Source organism: Silene latifolia, chromosome 6, assembly GCF_048544455.1.
Source record: "Silene latifolia isolate original U9 population chromosome 6, ASM4854445v1, whole genome shotgun sequence".
Classification (NCBI taxonomy): Eukaryota; Viridiplantae; Streptophyta; class Magnoliopsida; order Caryophyllales; family Caryophyllaceae; genus Silene; species Silene latifolia.
In genome coordinates, this window is record NC_133531.1 from 118,250,507 (window position 1) to 118,273,909 (window position 23,403).

General features: G+C 42.9%; 1 protein-coding gene across 1 annotated transcript; it reads left to right on the forward strand.

The window, feature by feature from the left end:
- The first annotated feature begins 5,241 nt into the window (after positions 1-5,241).
- LOC141588554 (uncharacterized) lies at positions 5,242-7,671 on the forward strand. Its single transcript, XM_074409990.1, has 4 exons — positions 5,242-5,493; positions 5,627-6,115; positions 6,995-7,226; positions 7,307-7,671. Exons 1-4 carry the CDS (start codon positions 5,242-5,244, stop codon positions 7,669-7,671), a joined length of 1,338 nt encoding a protein of 445 aa, XP_074266091.1.
- The last annotated feature ends 15,732 nt before the right edge of the window (positions 7,672-23,403 follow it).

Sequence of the window (23,403 nt, forward strand, 5' to 3'; positions counted from 1 at the left end):
GGGACTAAATGTGCGCAAATAATGTTCACATCAGCGACTTGCCAACAGCAGTTGGTACTCGCCACAACGACCAACATGCTTAGGAACGTATGAGTACGGTTGAGAAACGCAAATCGGACGCCTCGGCCAGACCGAGAGTGAAAGAGGAAGTGATCAACACGTCTACAGATACAAACGCTGTCGCGCCGTAACCCCGATTGCCTCGGCCAGACCGAGAGTGACGGGGACACAACGACCGATACGCTAACATGTTCATAACGGTGGTTGGGATAGCAAATCTGACCGCCTCGGCTAAGACCGGAGGTGGTGGAGGAAGCGACCAACATGCCAACATGTTTAAAAACGTTAAGTACAGTTAAGATACGCATTCTGACTGCTTCGGCCAAGCCGAAGGTAAAAACGAAAACAAAAAAAAAAGCGCTCAACTAATAACGAAAGAAGACAACTCAGATGAGAATGAGATAAAGACCTCGGCCAAGCCGGAGGCAAAATGAACAAACTCTTATTGAAATGTTTACAGGTAATACAAAGAAAGAAGTCGACGGCCGTCCCCATAGGGATAGCCTAAACACTACCTACCAAAGTTCAAAAAGAGAAAGGTACAGCAAAAGGTTACAGACATAAGAATTGAAAGCGCCAAAAAAGATGGCAGGGAGGAAAGGCTCAATAGTTGGCCCCCGAACACCGAGACTGCCTCAAGGGACGGGTGAATCCGTGACGACCGCCCGTCTCCCTATGCCCGCGTCGTCGTCATCGCAGCAGAGAGAAAGATCACCATCGGTGGGCGACTCGAGCCGACTTGGCGCCTTCACCGCCTTTGCTCTCTCGCCTTCCTCCCTGGCCGCCTTCACCTTTTCAAGATGGGCCGCCTTCTCCGCAGCCTCCTCGCCGCCTTCTTCGCCTCGCCTCCTCATGACCTTCGCCTCCGCAGCCCGCCTTATCATCAAGCAAACTGGTCAAATTTTTGCCACGGGAAGGAGCCGTCGGAAAGAGCTCTCTGATTACTTCCCGGTAGCTTCTTCGGCCTGGTCCCGTATTGGGCGCACATGTTAGGGATGACGCGGTTTGGAGCGCCTCAATGTCCTCCTCCTCCTCCGGGCGAGGATAGCCTTTGTGTTCCTGTGTGCCTTCGACTGAGCCAAATACAGAGACTTCCATTCTTCTCTCTTCTCAACAGCAAAGTCGAAAGCAGGTTGAAGCTTGTCCCGCTCCTCCCGCAGCTTAGCGGCGTCAGCCTCCGCAGCCTCAACCTTGGCCCTCTCGGCTAGGACCGCCTTCTCGGCATCCTCCCTGAGCCTTCGCTCAGCGAGGAAATCATTTTCGGCGGCCTGGAAGTCCTTCTTCGCCTTCTCGGCCTCTTGCTTAGAAGCATCAAGCTCAAGCCTAAGCCGTTCAAGCACACGGGGGGCCAAACCATGACCTTTTCTTGCTCCATAATGTGAGCACCGCCACGTCACCCACTTCGCCAAAGATCTTCCTAATGGGCGGGGAAGGCTTTGGGTAGGAGGAGACGACAGCGGCATTCTTATCACCCGTCTGCACAGGCCGCTTCTCTAATCGCCATTCAGAGGGACCGGTAGACGGCGACGGTTGATCTACAAAAAATTCGGACAAAGCATCCATGTCAACATTCATTGACATGCCGTAGAGCCCGTCATCGGGAACGCCTAATGAACCAACTAAACCGAGCCACAAAGTTAGATCTGTACCAGGCTTGGCCTTCTTGGTTCGAGGACCCATTTCTTTGCCGGCCTCATTAGCGAGAGCTTGTGGCAGCAAGCAGAGAGACGTCTCTTTTCTCTTACGTAAAAGAGGAGATTCCTCTGCAACGGGGACCTCCTCTTCGACATCAACAACGACCACCACATTCTCCTTTTGAACTGCAGGGATTGAAGTTTGAACTGAAGTTGACGCCATCGCCGCCGTAGACGTTGCTCTTGGCTTTCGGCGCGGCACATTACCGGCGATCTTCCTCTGAGCCGCCCCCGCATCCAAAACCTTCAACTGCTGATCCATGAGTTCGTTTGGGGCCGGTCTGCGATTACGTGCCGCGGTCTTAGGAAGCAACTCAACAACTCTCCTGTTTTTGTCAAGTCCCAACCTCTCGAGGACGTCAACAGACAGTTCCGGGCCAAAGCGGTCTGCAAAGGAAACGAAGCAAGAGTTAAGTAAGAGAAATAAATCAAAGTTCAAAAACAGAAACATTAAAAGTAGAGATGGGCCTCACACCGACCCCACTCACCCTGCTCGAGGGCCGGTATGAGGCCGACGTGGCAGAGCAGCTCATCCTGAAGAATGATCTGCGTCGGGGGCATCCATCCCTTCGGCGTCCCATCCTTCTCAGCCTCAAACAGCTTCATTGCCCGCCTTTCGTCCTCATTGAGATAGACCTTCGAGACGTCCATCTTAAGCTTATTACGGGAGACGTATTTCTCACGCTCCCCCCGACTCTCACACCGCAAATTGACGCGGTGCTGGAAGGACCGAGGCAGTGGATAATCCTCCGGAACCTCGACGTACACCCACCGCCCCTTCCAGTCCTTACAAGATGTAATCTTGGACACAGTAACATAACCCGGCTCTGTCTGCACGCTGTACCACCCCGTGCTACCGGGGGTTTATGGCCGAAGGTGATGAAGCCGGCGGAACAAGTTAACCGTTGGGGCCTCCTTCTTAAAGAGACAGAGCCACACAAAGCCAACTATAGTCCTAATGGCCAACGGATGCAGTTGAGCCACGGCGACATTCATGGCTTTAATGATGGCCATAACGTATTCATTCAGAGGAAACCGGAGCCCATACTCCAGGTGTCTGATGTACAAGCCGATACAACCCTTGGGAGGGCAACAGACCGCCTGACCCTCCTCAGGGATAACAATTTTATATCCCCTGCCGAAGTTGTAATGGTCCTGGAAAAGATCAGAACCGGAACAACTAGTGAACTTATTTGTCCAGGCACGATCAGGGTTGATCGAGCAGGCATCGCCGTGATCCAAGAGACGCGGCCTCCCCTCATCAGAATGAGTCCTTTCCTCATCATCATCATCAACATCATCATCATCATCCTCCTCGAAACTCTCCAAATACTGATCATCAATCTCAGGAGAGGGAGACTTAGGACCCCCAAACCTTAACGGGGTGACAGCCAGTGCCTCCTCTTCATCAGGACGCGACGGAGAGCCCCCCGGCGCAGAAGTACTGGGTCCAGCATCAGCGGAAGACATAATGAAAACAAAAACTTGACAAATAAAAGTTGAAAATTTTGTTTGTTTACCTTGGAAAAGTGTTACGCCGAGTAACTCTTTGAAGACTAGAGAGAAGTTTCGTCGAAGAAAGCTAGAGAGAAGAACTTTTTTTTGAGAAAATGAATTTTGGTGGCCAAAATCGGAGGGTAACTGCTCTATTTATAGAGCAAAGCCCATGAAACGGACCAATCAGGGCAAAGCCCATGAAGCGTCAACCAATCAACACCGAGACACGTGTCAAGCATGCAGCCATGGAATGTCAATCGACAAACAGTTACAAAACTTCTTCAACACCCTCCTTGACAGAATGCCAAATGACGTATCTTCTTCAACACGATCCTTGGTATCTACTTGCCAAACGGCCCGCTGATTTAACCGAGCTTGGCAGCACCGGCTGGGGGTAATCAAAAGCACACGGCACTCACAACCTCGGTCTCGGCCAGCGCCATTTTTCTTTTCCACATTTGATGCCCTCTACACATCCATGTGGAGGGGGGATGCGGTACGGCCTGAGCAGAACCAAGCAGAGGAAGAAGAAGCCGGAGAAGAAATTTCAACTTGCGCAGAATACGCTCAACACTCATCGAAGGTCCATACCACGGCATAGACTACGCTGGGGGCAAATTGATGGGGCATATTCTGCACCCGCTGACCGAGTCAACATATTGAGCAAGGTCAAAGATATCCACAACAAGTCAACATGTTAGACAGCTTAGCCGACGCAACCTGCCGGCCTGTCACTTGGGTCTCGGCTAGGAAGCTAGCCAGCCGGGAGACATATCCGCGTACTCATATCCAAGACCCCTCGGCATGGAGTCAACAGGGCCCGCCGGCCTGCCATGGGTCCCTCGGCCGAGGGTAGAACAGTCTTTCCACCTGCTAAAGCCACTTGGCCACTTGGCCACTACGTGACAAAGGGTGAAAGTCTATAAATACTTCTCAACCCTCATTGAGGAAAGGATCCGAAATTAATCAGTTAAACACACTAATCTGGTATAAACTCCCTTATCTCTCTACAATATACTTTGTGCCAAGTAAAACACAACTTAATCCCTTTTAAGTTTACTGACTTGAGCGTCGGAGTGAGTTCGCTCGGTGCCAAGCCGAGCCCTTAGTTTGTTCATTGTTTCAGGAGAGGCCGAAAGGAAGAGTCAAGCAAAGTCATCATTCTACAAGCTTACGTGGTAACAAATGCTGCTCCGGAATTACACCCGGAACAATTTGCATTTCAAAATACTCAGTGGTGTAATGTAGCTCAGTTGGTGAGAGTAGATGCCCTAGACAACTAGACCTTTTATTTCACTGTTGACTTGGTGGCGGGGGTTCAAACCCCATAAGAAGCGTATTTTTGTTTTTCTTTTATCCTTATTAAAATTAATTTAAACAAATTAAAGTCATCCACCTCTTTAAGCTTACAAATATATTGCATTTTGATAAGACGGAGATTATAGAACGTTTTCATTTTTTTAACGATTGTTGTTAAATTTGTACTATAATATGGAGTAAGTGAGTAACTGAACTTGTATCATTGAATGTTATTGAAATTAAATATATAAACAAGTCCACATTTTATAATATTTAATCTTATATTTTAATATGATAATATTTATATTTTAATTATCCCAAAATGAGTGTCTTATCATTCGCAGCTATGTAGTATATGTGCATCTGAAATTATACGGTTTGTCGGTCTTTCATGTCTAACCACCGACATCAACTAGGCCAACCTACTTCTAAATCCTGGATCCGCCTCTGACTGCAAGCCTATCTAAACAGTATCTGTCCTGGTGCGTGCTCCAGTCTGGTGGAGCGTGCTCCAGAAGCTAAAGTGTGTGTTTTTTTTTTTTTTTTTTTTTTCTATCTTAAACGTGTTTGTCATATGTGTTTTACCAAAGTAGTTGTTACTTTTGATCATTCTTAACCATGCCTTTTATATATAATCTTCGTATCGATAATATTTTAATGAATTTGTGTCGATTTATTTGAAAGCAACGTAATGGGAAGAACTTCTTGGCCCGATGAAAATTCAAGAATTTTGCTCAACATTCTAAATGAGGAGAAAAACAGAGGAGTTAGCAAATTTCATTGGGGAAACATTGCCAAGAAATTTAATGCACAAAAAGAATGTAATGTGACTGGAAAACAAGTGCAAAATCATTATTCAGATTTGAAAGAAAGATACAAGGGTTGGGAGGAATTGCAAGGTTTATCTGGCATATCATTCAATCCTATTACTAAAAAAATTGTTGTAGATGAGAAGTCTTTGGAGAGATATAACGCATTCATAGAGATAAAATTATTATTAACTCATCTTAAAATTACCTCCAATTTGCTACATTATTAGTTAAATCTAAATTTAAATTATAATTTGTTTTATACAGCGGAATGGAAAGTATGGGCTAAAAATAATCAGAGGAGAATTGGCTAACATTGATGAAATGAGCAAACTATTTGATGGAAAATTTGCGCATGGGGTGGGTGGTTGTTTTTCTCCGACACTGGCAAAAGGGCCATCTTACTTGAGTAGACAAATTGAGGATCTTACTAATGATGACACATCTCAAGACAATGAAGTTTCAGGTGATGATGAATTTAAAGAAACCATGTTTGATGATGAGCATAAAGCTCCACCAACTTTAGTTGACCAAAAAGTTTTTGTGGGAACCTCACGTAAACGAAAGGCTGAAGAACCCATTAGTCCAGAAGAACGTAAGAGAAGGGAAACTAGTTTTGATAGAGTTATCGCACTATTGTCCGGAACTGGTGTTGGTTCTTCAAGTAAGCAGCCTTCTACAGCTGAGATGGTTAGTGATGAATTGACTAAAATGAAAGTTGCAGAAGAATCGGGTGACGCGTACTTTGTCTCCGCTGTCTGATATTTAAGTGATGAAACACGTGCCAAGATATTCCTATCCCTTAAAAATGATAATCAAAAGTGGATCTATCTAAGAGTTATGGACGTAGATCCCTTGTTCACTCGCCTTTACTAGTTTTTTCTAGAAGCACTTTGTAGTTTCAAGTTTGTGTGTTTGAACCTTTCATTTTCAGGTGTTTGAACTTTTCATTTTCATATGTTTGAACTTTGTGGTTAAGATATTTGAACTTTAATATCAAAATAATTGAACTTGATATAATTGTATTTGAATTGTTCTAGTGTAGAATGGATAATGTTAGACGTGCATCTATAATTATTGCATTAGAAGAATTGTGAAGATCACTTGTACCAAGTGATGCTAGTATACAACGAACATCATCAAGTAGGCGGCCTAGAAGAGAAAGAGGGGAAAGTGGAGTGAATACATTCGGGTTGTTGAATGAAAACGCTACATCATGTTTTGAACAACTACGACTTGATAGGGTAATGTTTCTACAACTTGTAGATTTGATTATTGAAAGGAATTTGTTAGTTGATGGTAAGTATATAAAAGTGGACGAACAAATAGGAATTTGTTTATACATATTGGCCAAAGGCTCTTCCGATCGTGATGTTGCTGATAGATTCAAGCATTCCATATCTACAATATGTGTGTATTTTAAAAAAAGTGTTGGATGCCTTGGTTATATTGTCACATGATATCATTAGACCACACCGCGATCTACTTGAGGTGCCTCCGGAGGTAGAAAATAACTCACTTTATTGGCCTTATTTCAAGGTAATATTGTACCTCGTGCATTTAGCTATTTTTTTATATTTTTTTTACTACCTTATGTCTTTGAGTTTCAACATCTCTATTACTACTATTATTTAGGATGCTATTGGTGCCATAGATGGAACGCATATAGAAGCAGTTATTAGTGATCGTACTGGTACACCATTTCGAAATCCCAATGGTCGTAAGACCTGGAATGTGTTGGGTTGTTGTTCATTTGATAAGATTTTTACATTTATCAACGTGGGTTGGGAAGGGAGTGCCCATGATCTTACAGTATGGCGAGATTCTCTAACCGCCTCAAAATATGTTTTTCCTCATCCACCTAAAGGTAAGTATTAACTAATTTTCTTTATTTGTTTATAGCTCATTATTTTGCGATTCTCACGCAATTTTTATTTTACTTTGTAGGTAAGTACTATTTGGTGGACTCCGGATATCTTAATACTATTGGATATCTGCCTCCTATTTGCGATCCCAATGTCAGATTCCATTTGCCGGAATTTAAGCACGGACCACCTATAGGAATGTTAGAACATTTCAATTACCGACATTCTTCATTAAGAATGAAAGTTGAATGTGCGTTTGGTCAATTGAAGAAAAGGTGGAAGGTGCTGAAAACTATGCCCCAGATGTTACCAAAGTATCAGATGTCAATTATCGTTTCATGTTTCACACTTCATAATTTCATACGAATGCATAAGCTTGGTATCCCAATTGTACAACATGATGCAGTTATTGGGAGAACAGATACAAATTTGGATGATAAAGATTGAATGAGCCTTATGTCTAAAGTGAGAATGGATATAGCTAAAGCTATTTGGAAAGATAACAATCCCGAAGAGCATGAAGATGGAGTGTCGCAAAATGACAACGAAGAAGAACATATGGAAGTGGATGATCCGAATAACTAAATTTTGTAATTTGCGTTGAATCTAAACATTTTTCACAATTGCAAGCATTTGATGTATTGACATTAATAATTTTTATTTTTATTTTATCATGACTCCTATTTCTGAACTAAAAATTTCGTTATTACACACTTTTGTCTATTTATATATATTTCAAAGAACCGCATTTACGATGACGACGATAATAATAATAATAATAACAACAACAACAACAACAACAACAACAACAACAACAACAACAACAACAACAACAACAACAACAACAACAACAACAACAACAACAACAACAACAACAACAACAACAACAACAACAACAACAACAACAACAACAATAATAACAACGATAGTAATAATAATTATAATAATATAGTTGAATGAATCAATCGAATCGAATCAATCGAATCGATTCGAATCGAATCAATCGAATCAATCGAACTAAATCAATCGAATGAATGAACTAAACTGAAATTAAGTCCAAAAGAACAAGGCCTTTCTCTTCTTTTTGGGTGCGGGCGGGCTCGTTGTTGAATTTAATTTAACAAAAAAGTGTGTATGTACTTTCAAGTACAGAGGACCGACATTGTCACCATCAGCTTTATTCCACTAACTAGCAAACTGGTACGTGTGAATGCACGTGACTATATACAAGTTTTGTGATAAAAAAGAAAAATATAAGCGTCACTAATTTAATTATAAAAAAATGTTGTTTACATCTGTAACACCCCATAGATTAAGGTGCCTTACTCAGACCACCTAATGTATTGAAGTTCTACCATCTCGGTTACCCGTGGCATAGTAATCAAAAGTGACCATCTACAAACATAATTTAAGCATAAAGTTTTAAGTGATTACATCAAAACCAACTGTAAAGTAAAGTACACCTATTCTAAAACCAAACTACAACTAAAGTAACAAAAAGTATTATGATAACACAACGGAAGACTACTATCAGACTCATGGCGACTCCATCCCCAGCTAATCCCACGCGTATCCATAGTTTATGTAATACTACGGATTTCTTAGGCTTGTACTCGACCGAGTAGAGCCTACTCGGCCGAGTAGTGTAGGTTGTGTAGTCTGTTTGGCTACTGCCGAGGAATACTCGGCCGAGTATGATGAATACTCGACCGAGTAGAGGATAATCGACCGAGTATACTCTATACTCGGTCGAGTATCCGGTCAAGCAAATAATATTTCAGCGGTTTGATTCGGGAGTAATTAGGGATTCTATATTCGATAATCAGTTTCTAAAACGACATTTGCAAACCTAATCAAACCTACGACACTCTAATCACTCCCAAATATCTCCTCTATGTGTGTGGACATCGTAGCTATCGCATTCAATCTTTCATTCTTTCGCCGGTAAGTCTTTATCCCTATGTTGTTAATGATTAATTCTAGGGTTTGTCTTTATTCATGAATTGGGGAAAATGGGGTTTTGCAGTTAGTGATTGGGATTATATGATTGTTGTTGTAGGTGACGATGTGGTAATTGTTATGCATTTATATGGTTGATTGCAGCGTAAGCGGATTGCGAAAAGGTAGGATTTTCCCTACTTAGTGCTGTTAATTGATTGAGATTGCAAATGTTTTATAATTGTTGTTATCTGCTGATCATCGGAGGATGGGTGTTGTGGTGACGGTGCTGATGTGGTTGTGTTGTGACGGTTGTGGTATTGTGACAGCTATGATGCTGTGTGTGTGTGATTGTGGTAGAATCACTTGCAGGAGTGGCTTCACACCCTAGTTCGCCCTTCGTAGAACCCGTCACGGGAGGGGATGTGCACATTAAGGGACATGGATTGTTAGTCGCTCGTTGATGAGCTGGACTGGGTGGGGATGGGCTGCGGTCACCCACTGGCGGCGAGGATTACCTGTTGCGATGGGTAATCTGGCAGGGCTACACACTTCGGTGTGTAGTCGATTCTTGTGTGAGATCGGGAGACCGGGATGGAGGATGATCAACTGGTTGTATTGTTTGTTGTCTTATATTGATTGAGTAGTATCGACCCGTGTTGTTGTCTCGTAAAACTGCGGTGATCCATTCGGGATGGTAAGCGGACAGTGATGTAATGCGGATGTTAGTTATGGGACAAGTCATGGGGAGTCATCACGTCAAGTCTAGCTTCCGCTGTTATGAGTTTAGATGTCTTAGATTTCATTTGTTTTGAGACCTTGTACTTTTATTTTGAGTTGGTCTGAGATAATGTAATCGCTAACTCTTTATACTTTAATAGACGTGTTTGTGGATTGTTACTTTTGATATATATTTACCTCGGGCAACCGAGATGGTAACAGCCTTTCATGCTAGGCTAGTCCTTGGTAAGGTACCATGGTATGAGGGGGTGTTACAAAGTGGTATCAGAGCCGACGATTCCGGCACCTAAAATAAATGAACCCAATGAACTTAGGGAGTCTAAATAAAATGAACCCGGGGGAGTTGTTTGGAGCTACCGAAAGACTTGGGAGACGTCCCGAAGTCGCATTAAGGCCCTTACGATCTCAAGCCGGTCACATGGAGGGAAATTGTTGTATGCTTGAGTCATGTGAGTTTGATATCTATAGTTTGAATCTTGTGCATGGTTGGATGAAATGATTAAAGAAGTGGAATGTGATAGTTGTTGAAAGATGCATCGAGGATTGTTGATATTAAACTTTGAGTATGAATATGTTGGCATGTTAAGTGTTGGAACATGGTAAAATATGAAAGGTGAATTGTGAATTTTTATCTGATTGATATTGAGCATGAAGAATGTGATCATGTTACCTGTTTAATACAATCTTGAGCATGAAGTATGGTAGTGGTACATGTGCATATGAACATGATGATGTTAATGCTTGATTGTTGGTAGTAGCATATGGTTACAGGCAGGTGTCTATATACATGAACGTATGATAAGAGTTCACTTGTGTACTGGTTTCTTGAAGTATTGAGTTGTTGTTGTTGCCTTATGCATGTTCAAATTGTTTTGGTTTAGGAAATTTGATTTGTATGATAATCGATTATGGAAGGGCTGTCTTAAAACTGTCATAAGTTGAGTTATAGAAATGATATTGCTGTAATTCAAATTTGAGGTGATAGCTTGTCTTCTTACGATTCTAAAGATAGGTCACATGTCCAAAACGACCAAGTAACGAGTGAGATATGACTGTTTTACGAAAACTGAACGATGCTGAGAATTGTGTTGGTACTCGACCGAGTAAAGTAATACTCGACCGAGTAAGGGCTACTCGGCCGAGTATTCACAATACTCGACCGAGTAATCCTCTGTAATAATTACGGTCGCTTCTGGAGTCGAAAACTCGGCCGAGTAATATAGTTACTCGACCGAGTATCCTGTACTCGACCTAGTATGCTATGTACTCGACCGAGTACCTCAGTGGGCGGCTATTTTGAGTCGGTGGCTATATTTTCACCTTAATTTTTAAGTCGGTGGCTATGTTCTTACATTTGTTTTGAGTTGTGGGGTATGTGCACACGTATATTTTGAGTCTTAACGCATTATTTTATATATGCGACGGTCTTGATACGTAAGTTACCAAATGCTATGATAGGGAGGATGCCGACGTATGAGGGATAGGTGTTGGATATAAAGGACATGAGTTATATGTGGTTGTGAGGGATAGTGGAACAAGAAAAGAGTAGATAGATGAGCTAATCGAGACAAGGAGCATGTTTTGTGAGATATGATGAGTGATATAGTCATGGGTTGAGTAATATAAAAGTAAGTGCATATGGGCAAGAGTGATGTAAGTGTAAAGAAACGTGAGAATGAAAGATTGAGATAAGGGATACGAATAGTGGCGTATTGGGATGTGTATGGATTTTTGGAGGGAGACGGTTTGGATTGAGTTGCTTAAGGATATATGTGATAAAAGGTCGCTATAGAGAGATGGAACGAATAGTGTATAGTGAGGTCAAGTTATGCCGCGATGAGTAGACAATGGTTGATTTGGGAATTTGGAATATCAAGGGGTGAGCCTAGTGTGTAATTCTTTGGGAAATTAACGGTATGAGGTAAATTTTTGGTCTTCTAGAGATACGAAAGGGAGATACGACTAATTGAAGAGTAACTGTTAGTGTGTGGACTTGATGGTGACAAGGGAAGTGAGAAGAAAGATAAGAGAGGATAAATGATAAGAAGTATGATAAGATATTGATATGAATTAAGGGAATTAGAGTTGTGGAGTTATGGAAAAATAAACAAATTACTAAAGAGTTGGGTAGAAAGAGAAAGGAGATGAATTATTAATTGGTATTATTGAGTAAAAAGGGGGTAATAAGGATGGAAGTAAATTGAGAGAATGTTGACCGGAGTTAAGGAGCATGGAGGTAGGAAATTATGGAAATGTACGATAGTCTCACTAGAGGGTGTGAGTTAATGGTTATATAAGAGAGTAGGACGACATGTTAGCCGTGAGTTTCGAGGTATTAATGGATTGAGAAGCTTGTAGAGTGTTTGCACGATATGAGACTTTGATGGAGAGTTAGGTAACGATATGATAAAGGATAGAATTGGGAATAATGTTGAGGTAGATTTTGTTGATGGATTGGATGTTCGTTATTTGGGATGATAACCAAAGAGAGGAAACGAAGTGTTATATTAAGAGGTGATAGTAAGAGAGTGGTCACAAGAAGGATGTTGGTGTCGTAGTATTATCACTAGTGGTTGAGGATGATGTTACTTTAGGGAAGTTAGTTGTTCTAACAAGGTTGATTTTGTGGAGGTGATTAGTATGTTTGGTTGTGAGGGAGTATAAGATGTGGATATATAAGGTGTTCGCTCTAAGTTGGGTACTGACGTTATGGCTACATTTGCCGAAGGGGTGATAATTGTGTATATTAGAGGATATGTTATGAAAGGCACTTCAGTTAAGTCCGGATGAGAGGTATTCATTGTCAAGTGGTAACTTACATGCTCAGGATTGGCTAGCTATATCCGATTATGGGTCCATGAGGTGTGTAAAACTTTGTGTGAGGTCCTGGCCTCACGAGTAATGGTGTGGCGTGATAGTTACAAGACGTTATATGTGTGTTCCGCATCATATGTTATACTTATATGTGTATGCATGATATCTGTGAGTAATGGTGTGAGGTTCCAGCCTCAAGAGTCATGGTATGGATAACATTAATAAGGTTGGTATTTGTGATCCCGTGTAACATGTCGCGTCGTGATCTAGTAGAGCAGTTTTAATAAAGTCTTGTGGTCAAGGAAGCTGTGCTGAGTCAGTGTTATGAGATTGTAAAAGTTGTGATGGCTCTCGATATGGTTTTGTGCACTGTGCACGGTAATCCGTGTGGTGATACGGGTATTTTCATGTTGTCACATAATGTTGTTTGTTTATTGTTGTTTGCTGTTAGTGTCGGTGTTGGCATATCGAGTGTTGTTTTGTTTGTTAATGTTTCTTATCAGTTTCGGCTTCGGATTGGAGGTAGAGTGGGATATGAAAGAGAGTTGGGTATGGTTTTATTGTTGTCATGATATAGTAATATTATGTTAATGGGACTCAGTAGTGAGAGGTTGTTGGAGTATTTTGATCTTGTTTTAGATGAGGCATTGGTGGACATAGTTGTAGCAAGAGTTTGTGGAGCATGTGTGGTATTGAACTGGAACTACATGTGGTTTAGCACCTTTTATTGGGACCGTGAGTACAGAGTTTTGGGACTTAGTATCATGTCAAGTTAAGGGAGTAGTGGTAATAAAGAAGATGAACTTGAGAAGCTAATGTAAGTATGTGTAACACTTGAGGATTGTGAGATAAGATTGTGGTGATGAGTGTATATGTATATAGAAGTATGTCGTGTTGTGGTAATGTAGAAGAGATGAAGTAGTGGTTATACTGAGGATTTTATGATATATGTTATGGGAATGCAGAATAATTGGAGGCACGAGAACTGTTAAAGAAAGAGAGTCCTGGATATAGGAATGGTTGTAGGTGTTGAGGTTATAGTGGGTTATCGTTGTCATGCAGTAGTAATGAGGATTATGGGAGGTATAGCAAAGGACCTAGTATTAGTGAATTACGAGGACGTAACATTTATCTTAAGAGGAGTAGGATGCGACAAGAGAGTTTGATGGTCATACAAAGTTGCGTAATTGGAAGTTTGAGTGTTGGTGCGAATAATGATGGATTTGTGTGATTGCCGATTTTATTGGTGTAATGGCAAAGGTGCTCGTAGTAGTATGATGTTTATGAGTGAGAGTAACGGATTGTGTGAGGAGGTTTAGGTGTGTGAGTAAACTTCGAGGACGAAGTTCGTTTTAAGGGTGGTAGAATGTAACATTCCGTTTTGATGGTTGATCTTGTCCGGTGGATTGTCTCGGTAATTGAAGATGTTAGTGAGCATTATGAACTAAGATAGAGTTGGCAACATTTAGGTTGTGGGTATCCAATAGTATTAGGGAGTTAGTATTGCGAGGCTATGCTATAGTTGAGACGATATCGTGAGCCATGTTGTGGAAGTAAGAGTGGTTGGTGGAGTTAGTGTTAGGGGTCCATGTTTTTATAGGTTGGGTTTGAACTTCGGGGACGAAGTTCTTTTTAAGGAGGGAAGACTGTAATTCTACGGATTTCTTAGGCTTGTACTTGACCGAGTAGAGCCTACTCGGCCGAGTAGTGTAGGTTGTGTAGTCTGTTTGGCTACTGCCGAGGAATACTCGGCCGGGTATACTCTATACTCGGTCGAGTATCCGGTTTGGCGAATAATATTTCAGCGGTTTGATTCGGGAGTAATTAGGGATTATATATTCGATAATTAGTTTCTAAAACGACATTTGCAAACCTAATCAAATCTACGACACTCTAATCACTCCCAAATCTCTCCTATGTGTGTGTGTGTGGACATCGTAGCTATCACATTCAATCTTTCATTCTTTCGCCGGTAAGTCTTTATCCCTATGTTGTTGATGATTAATTCTAGGGTTTGTCTTTATTCATGAATTGGGGGAAATGGGGTTTTGCAGTTAGTGATTGGAATTATAAGATTGTTGTTGTAGGTGACGATGTGGTAATTGTTATGCATTTATATGGTTAATTGCAGCGTAAGCGGATTGCGAAAAGGTAGGGTTTTCCCTACTCAGTGCTGTTAATTGATTGAGATTGCATATGTTTTATAATTGTTGTTATCTGCTGATCAACGTAGGATGGGTGTTGTGGTGACGGTGCTGATGTGGTTGTGTTGCGACGGTTGTGGTGTTGTGACAGCTGTGATGCTGTGTGTGTGTGATTGTGGTGGAGTCACTTGCGGGAGTGGCTTTACACTCAAGTTCTCCCTCCGTGGAACCCGTCACGGGAGGGGATGTTCACATTAAGGGACAGGGATTATTAGTCGCTCGTTAATGAGCTGGACTAGGTGGGGATGGGCTGCGGTCACCCACTGGCGGCGAGGATTACCTGTTGCGATGGGTAATCTGGCAGGGCTACACACTTCGGTGTGTAGTCGGTTACTGTGTGAGATCGGGAGACCGGGGATGGAGGATGATCAGCTAGTTGTATTGTTTGTTGTCTTATTTTGATTGAGTAGTACTGACCCCGTGTTGTTGTTTGTAAAACCTGCGGTGATCCATTCGGGGATGGTGAGCAGATTGTGACAGGTAATGCAGATGTTAGTTATGGGACAGTCATGGGGAGTCATCACGTCAAGTCTAGCTTCCGCTATTATGAGTTTAGATGTCTTAGATTTCATTTGTTTTGAGACCTTGTACTTTTATTTTGAGTTGGTCTGAGATAATGTAATAGCTATCTCTTTATACTTTAATAGATGTGTTTGTGGATTGTTACTATTGATATATACTTACCTCGGGCAACCGAGATGGTAACAGCCTTTCATGCTAGGGTAGTCCTTGGTAAGGTACCTTGGTATGAGGGGGTGTTACAGTTTACCTGCTAGACAACTGCTCACCACCTCCGAATGGATCACCACAGTTTTTAAAACATTTAAAAGGGGTCAGTTACTGATTAGACAATATAAAATAAAGCAAGATAACAATACATACGATCACCCAACTCCGCCACATCTCCACACATCTGACTACACACTAAAGTGTGTAGCTCTGCCGGAATATCCATCACAATAGATATTCCACACCGCCAGTGGGGGACAACAGCTGTAATACTACAGATTTTCTTTGGTGACTACTCGACCGAGTAGAGCCTACTCGGCCGAGTAGTGCTGTTGATAAGATCTGTTTTGATTCTGCCGAGGAATACTCGGCCGAGTATAGTGAATACTCGACCGAGAAGAGGATACTCGGCCGAGTATACACTTTACTCGACCGAGTATCCGGTCTGGCGAAGTGTATTTTGACGGTTTGATTAGGGAATGTTTAGGGTTATTTTTATATCCTGCGTCAGTATCTAAAACCTTATTTCAAACTTCATCATTTTACGATTACCCTAATCACTTCCTAATCATTCCCTAGCATCGTTGTGTGTGTAATCTTCATGGTTCTTGCATATAATTCCTCATTCTACTGTTGGTAAGTTCTACTTCTATGTTAATTGTATTCTTTTGGTATACTGTATACATATATGGAATTGGGAATATGGGGGATTGTGCAATGTGTAATTGTGTTATGTGATTATTGTATAGGAGAAGACTTCGTAGAGGAGCCTTTCTGATTGTCCGAGTTTCGTGCTACTGTTGATTGCTAAGGTAGGGTTTTTCCCTACTCAGTTTACTGTTCATTGTTTAAGACATGATTGTTTTGTATTATTTGTTATCTAATGATCATCGGAGTATGGGCGTTATTGTGGTGGTGTTGATGTGGAGATGTGGTGATAGTTGTGATACTGTGTGGTTGTGATTGTGGTGGAGTCACTTGCGGCAGTGGCTTCACACCCTAGTTCGCCCTCCGTGGAACCTGCCACGGGAGGGGATGTGCACATTAAGAGACATGGATTGTTAGTCGCTCGTTGATGAGCTGGACCAGGTGAGATCGGCTGCGGTCACCCACTGGCGGCGAGAATTATCTGTTGCGTTGGGTAATCTGGCATGGCTACACACTTTGGTGTGTAGTCGGTTACTGTGTGAGATCGGGGAGACTGGGGTTGGAGGATGATCAGCTGGTTACCTCATTGTTGGTCTTATATTGATTGAGTAATACTGACCCCGTTGTTGTTTGTGGAATCTGCGGTGATCCATTCGGGGATGGTGAGCAGGCTTGACAGGTATTGCTAGTGGTGAGCTTCGGGCACTCATGGGAGCGTTGTCATCACCAGTCATAGCATCACCGTCCGAGTCTTAGTTTTGATTTCATTAGTTGTCAGACATTGGAGTTGTTTTGTTGATTCAGTTTTGGATTTTGGTTTGATGTAAACTTTAACTCTTTATGGCATTTTAATAAAAGTGCTCAGTTCAGACGCTTTTGATATGTACTAACCTCGGGCAACCGAGATGGTAACACACTTTCATGGTAGGGTGGTCCTGGTAAGGCACCTTGGTATGAGGGAGTGTTACAAAGTGGTATCAGAGCCGAAGATTCCGGCACCTAAACAAATAAATCTAATGAACTTAGGGAGTCTAAATAAAATGAACCCGGGGAGAGTTGTTTGTAGCTACCGCAAAGACTCGGGAGACGTCCCGGAGTCGCAATTTGGCCCTCATTAACTCGAGCCGGTCACATAGGGAAGTGTGTTGAGAGATGTGTCTTGCATGTGCATGTACGTGAAGATTAATGTTGATAATAATGGATGGTTGAAAATGTATATGTGGAAATTCGTAAGTTAGGTGGTTGGAGAAATAGTAGAGGGGACGGGTTTGTGAACTTATGGTGTATCGGATTTAGCATGTGCATGATTTGTATGATTATATGTTTATAACGTGGCATTAAGTTCCTGTTGTTATATGTTTGATGAGGGAATAGAAAGCATGATAGGGGACTTCTATTGTATTAACCCGTCTTTAGTATGGCTCGGCCGAGCAGGGCAGGTACCCGACCGAGTAGGGAGTACTCGGCCGAGTAACCAAGCACTCGACCGAGTATTGATTGGCATTTAGTAGCAATGGCTATTGTATGTGTTTACTCGACCGAGTAAGTAGTTGTACTCGACCGAGTAGTGACCACTCGGCCAAGTATTGTTTTTACTCGACCGAGTATGCTTTCTGGGTTTTTGACGTTGGCTACTGGAGTCGATTACTCGATCGAGTATCTGGGATACTCGACCGAGTAGTCGTTACTCGACCGAGTATGGTCGTATACTCGGCCGAGTGTCCCTTTGGCGGAATATTGTTACATTTTGAGTCGTAGGCTTTTGTGCTTACGTTTCTTTGTTTCTTATAAGCTCAAAATGCCGCCCAAAAGGACCCCCGCACAGATCCAAGCTTCCGAGATGACTCTTGATGAGGTTGCTCGCATGATTGAGCAACAAGAGGCTCTCCTTGAAGCTCTCATAAATGTGGGAAAGGGGAATGAGAAGCCGATGGATGCTACTCAACTCAGCATCATCATTGCTCGCTTCAACCCTCCCACATATGAAGGGGTAGGTGAACCAAAGCTGCTCGAGAAGTGGCACCGTGAGATTGGAGCTCTCATGGTAATGGTTAAGTGCCCCGAACACATGATCGTTGAGCAGGTAGTATAATACCTAAGAGGCGAAGCTGCAGTTTGGTGGCAAAATGTCAAGGAAGATGCTAGAGCTACCAGGCTGAGGGTCTGGGAGCTATTCCTTGGTCCGGGTTGAAGAGCGCTATGAGAGAGCAGTTTGTGCCGGAGCATATCCGACACAAGATGAGATCCGAGTTTGATTCCTTCACCATGACTGAGGAGATGACAGTCACTGACTACTATCATCAATTCCTGGAGCTATCTCGTTATGTTGAGGACATGCAGCTAGGACAGAGGGGTTTGGCTCTCCTTTTTGAGAGGGGTTTATCTTCCAAGATCGTGAGTCGTATGCCAGCTGGGGTTGCTACTGACCTCAAGGAAGTGTGCCTGAGAGCGGGCCAAGCTGAGAGAATAGTAGATCTCTCAAGAGAGATCGATGAGAGGACTGCTGCTGAAAAGAGGAAGGCTGACAGTGGAAGCAACAGTCAGTCGGCCAACAAGAAAGGGAAGTTCAACCATACAAAGGCTTTTTCTGGTGGAGCTGGTTTCTCGGGAGGATCTCATGGCTGGGGAAAGAATGGAGGTCGGAGTGTGAGTGACAACTCTAACCTTTCATGCTTCAACTGTGGTGGTGTAGGCCACAGGAGACGGGAATGCACGAGTTACAGGCCTGGCACTGGTTCAGGAGCTCGGCAAAAAAATTTCTCTCAGGGGCCTACTCAGAGTTTACTAGTAACCGACCGGGAGGTTCATGGGGCAACAGAGGTGGACAGGGCAACCAGGGCAGTGGTGGTGGATCATATCAGCGCCAAAACAACAACACCACCCAAGATTCTGCAGCCAAGCCAAGTACCTCCAATACTTCAGTTCAAGGTGGAGGACAGAAGAACAGTGGGAAGCTTTTCATGATGGACAAACAGGAAGCACAGGATGATGCTCATGTAGTTACCGGTACCTTTCTTGTTCATAATGTACCGTCCTTTATTTTGTTTGATTCGGGGGCTACACACTCTTTTGTGTCTAAGAGTCATGCCTGGTCTATGGGTTTGGGGGAGTTCGAGGTTGTAAAAGATGATGTGTTCATACCTTCAGGGGAGTCTGTGTCATGTCTCAAGTTGTATAAGAGAGTGTCTATGGTGGTTGGAGGGGTAGATTTACCGGTATACCTGTTAGAGTTTCCTATGGATGGGTTTGAGGTGATTTTCGGGATGGACTAGCTGGGTAAGTATGATGCCAAGATAGATTGTCGGTAAAAGAGAGTGTCCTTAAGAGGTCCTAGGGGTGTTAAAGTGTCCTATCGGGGGTTTGTGGTAAAACCTAAGTGTAAGTTCATAGTTGTGATGACTTTAAAGTCATGTTTGAGTAAGAAGTGCCCCTTGATTCTCTGTTATATGAGAGATCACCGAGAAGAGCCGCAGACAGCTTCTGAGATACCTGTGGTGGGAGAGTTTGAGGATGTCTTTCCTGAGGAGATACCGAGTCTGCCTCCCAAGAGGGATGTTGATTTCAGCGTGGAGCTTAAACCGGGAACAGGTCCGATATCCAAAGCACCTTACCGTATGGCACCTAAAGAGTTGGAAGAGTTGAAAAAGCAGATACATGAGTTGCTAAGCAAGGGTTATATCATGCCTAGTGTGTCACCGTGGGGAGCCCCAGTTCTTTTTGTAAAGAAGAAAGATGGGAGTATGAGACTGTGCATTGATTACCGAGAGCTGAACCGTGTCACCGTGAAGAACAAGTATCCTTTACCTAGGATTGATGACCTGTTTGATCAGCTAAGTGGAGCAGGTGTGTTTTCCAAAATTGACCTGAGGTCGGGCTATCACCAGCTGAGGATAGCAGATGAGGATATTCCTAAGACAGCATTCCGATCTCGATATGGTCACTATGAGTACGTGGTGATGCCTTTTGGGTTGACCAATGCACCGACACCTTTCATGGATTTGATGAACCGGATCTTTACACCGTTATTGGACAGGTTCGTGGTTGTCTTCATCGACGACATCTTAGTCTATTCTAAGACTAAGGAAGAACATGAGGAGCACTTGAGGATAGTCTTGCAGACTCTGAGAGAGAATCAACTTTATGCCAAGCTATCTAAGTGCGAGTTCTGGTTGGAGGAGGTGGCTTTTCTGGGCCATGTGATATCTAAGAAGGGGGTATTTGTGGATCCTAGTAAGATTGAGGCCGTAACCAAGTGGGAATCACCGAAGAATGTTGCTGAGATTCAGAGTTTCTTAGGCCTTGCTGGCTACTACAGGAGATTTGTGAAAGATTTCTCTACCATAGCACGCCTATGGCATCTTTGATGAGGAAAGAGACCAGATTTGTTTGGGATGAGAGTTGTGAGACGACGTTTCAGACCTTAAAGGAACGCTTGACCACAGCTCCTATTCTAGCTTTGCCAGAGGGATGTGAGAACTTTGAGGTATATACCGATGCTTCAAAGAATGGTCTTGGTTGTGTTTTGATGCAGGCAGGGAAAGTCATAGCTTATGCTTCGAGGCAGCTGAAGCCATATGAGGAGAACTACCCTACTCATGATCTGGAGCTGGGTGCAGTTGTTTTTGCTCTTAAGATTTGGAGCCACTACCTTTATGGAGCAACTTTTAAGGTGTTCTCTGATCATAAGAGCTTAAAATATATCTACACTCAGAAGGAGCTTAACATGCGACAGAGACGGTGGATGGAGCTTATCGGAGATTATGATATAGAGATCATCTATCACGAGGGTAAGGCTAATCTTGTTGCAGATGCTCTGAGTAGGAAGAGTGTTCATTCGCTATTTACAGCCATGTCCTTGATAAAGCTAAGGGATGAGGTGTCTAAGATGGGAATCTTTATGTTAAGGAAGGGAGATTCCATCGGGGATTTGACGATCGAGCCAGAGTTGTACGAGAACATCAAGAGTAAACAGGAGCTTGATCTTAAGATTCAGGAGTGGAAGTCAAGAGTAGAGAGTGGGACGGTTTCCAGGATTTCTATCCACACAGATGGGAGTGTCTGTTTTGATGGGAGATGGTGTGTTCCTGAGGATGAAGAGTTGAGAAGAGTGATCTTGACGGAGGCTCATTGCACTCCTTATTCAGTTCACCTGGGTGGTGACAAGCTTTACAAAGATCTTAAGAAGACTTTCTGGTGGCCAAACATGAAGAAATATATAGCTGAGTTTGTGGCCAGATGTTTGACATGTCAAAGGGTCAAGGGTGAACAAAGGAGACCACAAGGTAAGATACAATCTTTGGAAGTACCTGAGTGGAAGTGGGAGTCAATCTCTATGGACTTCATTGTGGGGTTGCCTAGGTCACAGCAAGGTAACAACATGATCTGGGTGATTGTTGATCGGTTAACCAAGTCAGCTCACTTTGTTCTTATGAAAGATACTCGGTCTAAGATGCAGCTGGCACTGGGTTACAGGAAGCATGTGGTTCGGTTACTTGGTATACCTAAAGATATCGTTTCTGATCGTGATGCGAGGTTCATATCCAAGTTTTGGCACGAACTGCAGGAGTTGATGGGTACAACCTTGAAGACAAGTACAGCCTTTCATCCGGCAACCGATGGTCAGACAGAACGAACCATCAAGACCTTGGAGGACATGTTGAGGGCATGTGTCATGGAGTTTAGGGGCAGCTGGGAAGACAGGCTTGATCTGATCGAGTTTTCATACAACAACAGTTATCATACGAGCATCGGGATGGCACCTTTTGAGGCTTTGTATGGCCGGAAGTGCCGAAGTCCAGTTTGTTGGGATGATAGTTCTAAGACAGTGGTTTTAGGGCCACAGCTGGTATAGGATATGGTTAAGCAAGTCCAGTTAATTCGGCAAAAGATGAGAGCAGCTCAAGATCGTCAGAAGAGCTATCCCGATTTACACCGCAGGGACATTGAGTTCGCAGTAGGTGACAAGGTCCTTTTGAAAGTGTCACCTATGCGAGGTGTGATGAGATTTGGGAAGAGGGGGTAAGCTAAGTCAAAAGTTTATAGGTCCTTATGAGATTTTGGACCGTATAGGCGAGGTAGCCTACAGATTAGCTTTGCCACTTGCTTTGGATAGAGTCCACAATGTTTTCCATGTTTCTCACCTTCAGAAGCATATCCATGAGATGGAGAATATCGAGCTTGATGAATCCTTGTCCTACGCCGAGATTCCTAAAGAGATTCTTAATCGCAAGGTTCGTAAGACAAGGAATAGTGAGACGGTCTTACTCAAGGTCCTTTGGTCTAAACATAATGTGGAGGAAGCCACATGGGAACCCGAGGAAGCTATGCGAGAACGTTTTCCTAACCTTTTTTATCAGGTATGTTTGGTTACGGGGACGTAACCGTTGTCTTTTTAGGGGGTAGGAGATGGTTGCGGTTGTGTTTTGTCTTAGTTTGAGTCGGGTTAGTGAGTCTTGTGGTGTCTTGTGTGGTTCTTTGGCGTTGATAAATGTTTGTTAGTGTAGTCTTTTTGCCTTGTGTAGTGTCTTGTTTAAGGGTGGAGTGTGAACTTCGGGACGAAGTTATTTGTAAGGGGGGGAGACTGTAATACTACGGATTTTCTTTGGTGACTACTCGACCGAGTAGACCCAACTCGGCCGAGTAAAGCTTTTGATATGATCTGTTTTGATTCTACCGAGGAATACTCGGCCGAGTATAGTGAATACTCGACCGAGTAGAGGATACTCGGCCGAGTATACACTTTACTCGACCGAGTATCCGGTCTAGCGAAGTGTATTTTGACGGTTTGATTAGGGAATGTTTAGGGTTATTTTTATATCCCGCGTCAGTTTCTAAAACCTTATTTCAAACCTCATCATTTTACGATTACCCTAATCATTTCCTAATCACTTCCTAATCATTCCATAGCATCGTTGTGTGTGTAATCTTCGTGGTTCTTGCATATAATTCCTCATTCTACTGTTGGTAAGTTCTACTTCTATGTTAATTGTATTCTTTGGGGTTACTGTATACATATATGGAATTGGGAATATGGGGGATTGTGCAATGTGTAATTGTGTTATGTGATTATCGTATAGGAGAAGACTTCGTAGAGGAGCCTTTCTGA

Excerpts from the sequence above, each read along its gene's own strand:
- LOC141588554 (XM_074409990.1), top strand. The coding sequence starts at position 5,242 with ATGGGAAGAACTTCTTGGCCCGATGAAAATTCAAGAATTTTGCTCAAC. Across the intron at positions 5,494-5,626 it reads CTATTACTAAAAAAATTGTT|CGGAATGGAAAGTATGGGCT; the intron begins GTAGATGAGAAG and ends TGTTTTATACAG. Across the intron at positions 6,116-6,994 it reads ACGCGTACTTTGTCTCCGCT|GATGCTATTGGTGCCATAGA; the intron begins GTCTGATATTTA and ends ACTATTATTTAG.